We start from the raw sequence: 3,846 nt of genomic DNA, 5'->3' as shown, positions 1-3,846 counted from the left end.
ATATAACATATCTATTAATATTTCATACCAATAACGTACACTCTTTCTTTATATAATTATAAGAATAAAAAAATCAGAAGTAACATACATCCTTTCCCAAATTTGGAAAATTTCCACGTCGTTCTTCTCATAGAATTCTTCCGGAAGAATTTGTGTTTTTCGAATCGTAGAGACCACTTCAAGACAAAACATTCAAACCAATAATCCAGCACACAACAAGAAACAACCAAACCAAACCAAACAATGAATAAGACACCCACGTCACAACTAATTAATTGCGAAACTTCCGTCAACAGTAATTTCTCTGTTCGTGCGAACTACTCATCATTACCGGAACCCCGGTGACGACTCCGCCAACGAATCCGTTTTTATTATCCCCTACGGGCACGCCCATCGTAGTAGAAATAGTCCTCCCCGTGTCCTTCGCACACGTGTACTGCTCCGGCGATATCGTCCTCACAGAGATGTTGACAATGCCGTTCCTCATTCCGTGCGAGTCCCTCAGCCTGTAGCTCAGAATGTGGAGGTAACTCTCGGGCAAATATCCACCTGAAAAATCTGTGGCCGGGACCGAGGCCGAGCCTATGATCTTATCCCCGAGCGCTGTCTTGCAATGAACTTCCACGGTTAGCGATGGCGTTAGTGCCGGGATTTCGACGGAGAATTTCTCGTCCCACCGCGGGTAGCTTCCTCCGTCTCTGTCCATCGCCGTCGTCATGATTTCGCCGGAGGAAGCGGATCGAATGGTCGAGAATGCGTTCTTGGTTATGGGTCTTTTGTTGATGCGGAGATCTTCGCAGGACAAGACCCTGATTTCTAGGGTTTTTGAGGAGTGTCTTCTGTTGTTGTAGTGGTATTTTTCCATCGTGAGGGATGTTACGGAATTTTAGTTTTGAGAATATTTGACGTATGTACGAGTACAACTATAGCCTACAATATGTTTTATTTTTTGGCGTTTTAGGAGAGGGAAATTTTTTGAATTATTTTGTATATGCGGTGTTTGAAATAATTGGTGTTCTGTGTTGGGAAAAATATGAATTATGAAGTGAGGGTTATAACTTATCTATTGGATAAGAAATATATATATATATATATATATATATATATATATATATATATATATATATATATATATATAAAAATAACGGAATGTTTTGCGAGGAAATTTTAGGGAAATAAACTTAGACTGACTAGTATGAGATTGTTGGTAAAAGGGTCGATTGACTAATCAAACGCGGGAAATGAAATGTAACACACGCCCACGACTATTTGGTTTTATTTATGGAAGGAACAGGGTAATGAGAAGCAAGTTTGAGAATTTTGGGCATGTTTGGTAAGCAACTCAAAAACTGTTTTTTAGTTTTTGAGTTGAAAAAATTGAAAACATGTTTGGTAAAGTGTTTTCGGAAAAAAATTTCAAAAATTTTTGAAGTTGTTTTGGAAAAAAGTAAAGAAAACTGAAAACAAATAAAAGGTGTTTTTGAAAAAAAAATTCTCCTCTTCTCTCCTCTTTCTCCTCATCTTCTCTTTTCATTCTTTCAAAAACAAAAATGAAAACTATACCAAACACTTTTTTCAGTTTTTTTACTTTCTCAAAAACAAAAATGAAAACTGTACCAAACAACTTTTTGAAAACAACTACAAAACAGTTTTTCAATACAACTACAAAAATTAGAAAACAGAAAACAAAAAACTTTTTGAGTTAACTACCAAACACAACCTTTGTTTTTCTTTTGTTATCACAACATTTTCTTTTGTTACAAAAAAAATATGACGGGTGGCATACTGTTTTAAAAATGCACAGTTAAGGATTTTAATGATTAAACAAAAAGAAAGAGTAAGGCCCCTCCATCCATTTCGACAAAAGACCCACGCCCAAATTTCAAAGCTTTAGCTTTAGGTCCGCCATCTCGATCATGATTTTTCTACTCCCAAAGGGAAAGGTCCTTCCTGTTTCAGTAGAATGACTAATCCATTGTTTCTTTTATTGTTATAAACATACCAATATTAGTAATGATAGTGCGTAAATGTAACTTGTTGTTCAAACAACTATTTAGGGTTCCTAGAGCTCCTTGTAAGGCTTGTTGGAAAACTGCGTACGAGCCTCCGGATACTATCCATAAATTACTTATTTTTGGTAAGAGATTCACATTATTACATGTAAAAAGGGGCGCATGATAAACATCAGTACTCCAGTGCATTTCTTCCTCTGAGTTAGAATAAATATGTTTTCGAACCCTCTCTTTAAAATTAAAAGTGTATGTTGCTGCGCGAATCTCAGCAATCACATGGCCTAGCCTTAGGTGCCACAATCTTGAATTGTCATCCCTGTCAATCACATTTGCAGAACCAACAACTATAGACCGGACAAGGAAATAGAAACCATTGTTTCTAATGCCTTTCATAACATCAATCGAGTCTTTTGAGACAAATAGATTTCCATTTTTAGAGTGAAAAGAATAGCATTGTTCATCTAAAGTTCCAAGAAAAATAAGGTTTCTTTTCAATTCAGGAATAAACCTCAAATTATCTAAGACTCTCTCAATTCCATCAAACATTTTGATACGAATGTTAACTGTTCCAACCACCTTGCAAGCCTTGTTGTTGCCGAGAAGAACAGATCCTTCATTTTCAATCTTGAGATCTTCAAACCAGCTTTTGTTTGGAGACATGTGATATATACAATCACTATCAAGAACCCAGGAATTTGTGGAATCTTGATGAGAGATGTTGAGAGCTTCTGCAGAATCATAGCCTTCATCTGCTATGGTGGCATTGGCTTGTTTCTTGGGCTTGTTGAACACTTTGTCTTTGTCCGGACAATCCTTCTTCATATGGCCTTCCTTGTGACAATGATAACACTTGTAAGGAAATTCTTTTTCGTCACCACTTTTCTGATCCTTGCTCTCAGATCCCTTGTTCTTCCATTGATTCTTTGAATTTGACTTTGAATTCTTCTTAGGTTTTCCTCTGATATTAAGACCTTAAGCAACTCGCTTCTTTTCAAATTTAGAGTCGAGTTCCTTTTATTTCAGCGCGACTTGAACTTCTTATAGGGTTAGAGATTCTCTCGCATATTTCATTGCTTCGAAAAAATTTGAGTAGGTCTTTGGAAGCACATTCAAGATCATAACAGCACGATCTTCGTCATCGACTTAACATCAATATTTTCTAGACCGATGATGATCCGATTGAATTCGCCAAGACTTTTGCTGATCAGTTTGTGTTCCGTGATCTTAAAGCCAAACAGCCTTCCCTTTAGATGAATGCGATTGGACAGAGATTTGTTCATCTAGAGAGATTCTAGTTTTGACCAAATCCCAACCACTGTTTTTTCCTTCGATACTTCTCTCATCACCTTGTCTCCGAGATGAAGTATGAGAGTGATGTACGCCATTTCAAGAGCCTCATTCTTCTCAGTTGCCGACATTGTCTCAGGGAAGCCTTTCTCAACCTCCAGTGCCTTCGCGATCTTCATTTGAACGAGAATAGCCCTCATCCGTATGCGCCACAGATTGAAATCACATTTGCCATTGAATCTTTCGATTTTGACCTTCGTGAGTCCCATCCTTGAAATATTTGAATTGATTGCGGAGGCTCTGATACCAACTGTAATAACTCCTGACCCTGTTTACACGCAAGCCTTCGAGACTGAAGTGCCTTGCAATGCAAGTAAACTGATCAAAACAATGTACAAGAACTTTAAAGAAATGGTAAAGACACACCGGATTTATTCTGGCTCGGTCACTAATGACTTACATCCAGCCTTAGGGTTCTTCCACTATCGGCAATAATGAACAATACAACTTGAATTTACACCGAAGACCTTGAATCTGATCTCACTCG

General features: G+C 37.5%; 1 protein-coding gene across 1 annotated transcript; it reads right to left on the bottom strand.

The window, feature by feature from the left end:
• On the bottom strand, positions 1-1,046 carry LOC149401748 (BON1-associated protein 2-like). Its single transcript, XM_089613442.1, has one exon. It carries the CDS (start codon positions 863-865, stop codon positions 290-292), a length of 576 nt encoding a protein of 191 aa, XP_089469568.1. The 5' UTR covers positions 866-1,046; the 3' UTR covers positions 1-289.
• Positions 1,047-3,846: the final 2,800 nt, after the last annotated feature.

This window comes from Urtica dioica, chromosome 4 (assembly GCF_054948205.1).
Source record: "Urtica dioica subsp. dioica isolate 48M chromosome 4, U.dioica_male_clone48M_v1_H2, whole genome shotgun sequence".
NCBI lineage: Eukaryota > Viridiplantae > Streptophyta > Magnoliopsida > Rosales > Urticaceae > Urtica > Urtica dioica.
The sequence above is the reverse complement of the archived record's forward strand: the minus strand, read 5'-3'. Positions and strand labels throughout refer to the sequence as shown.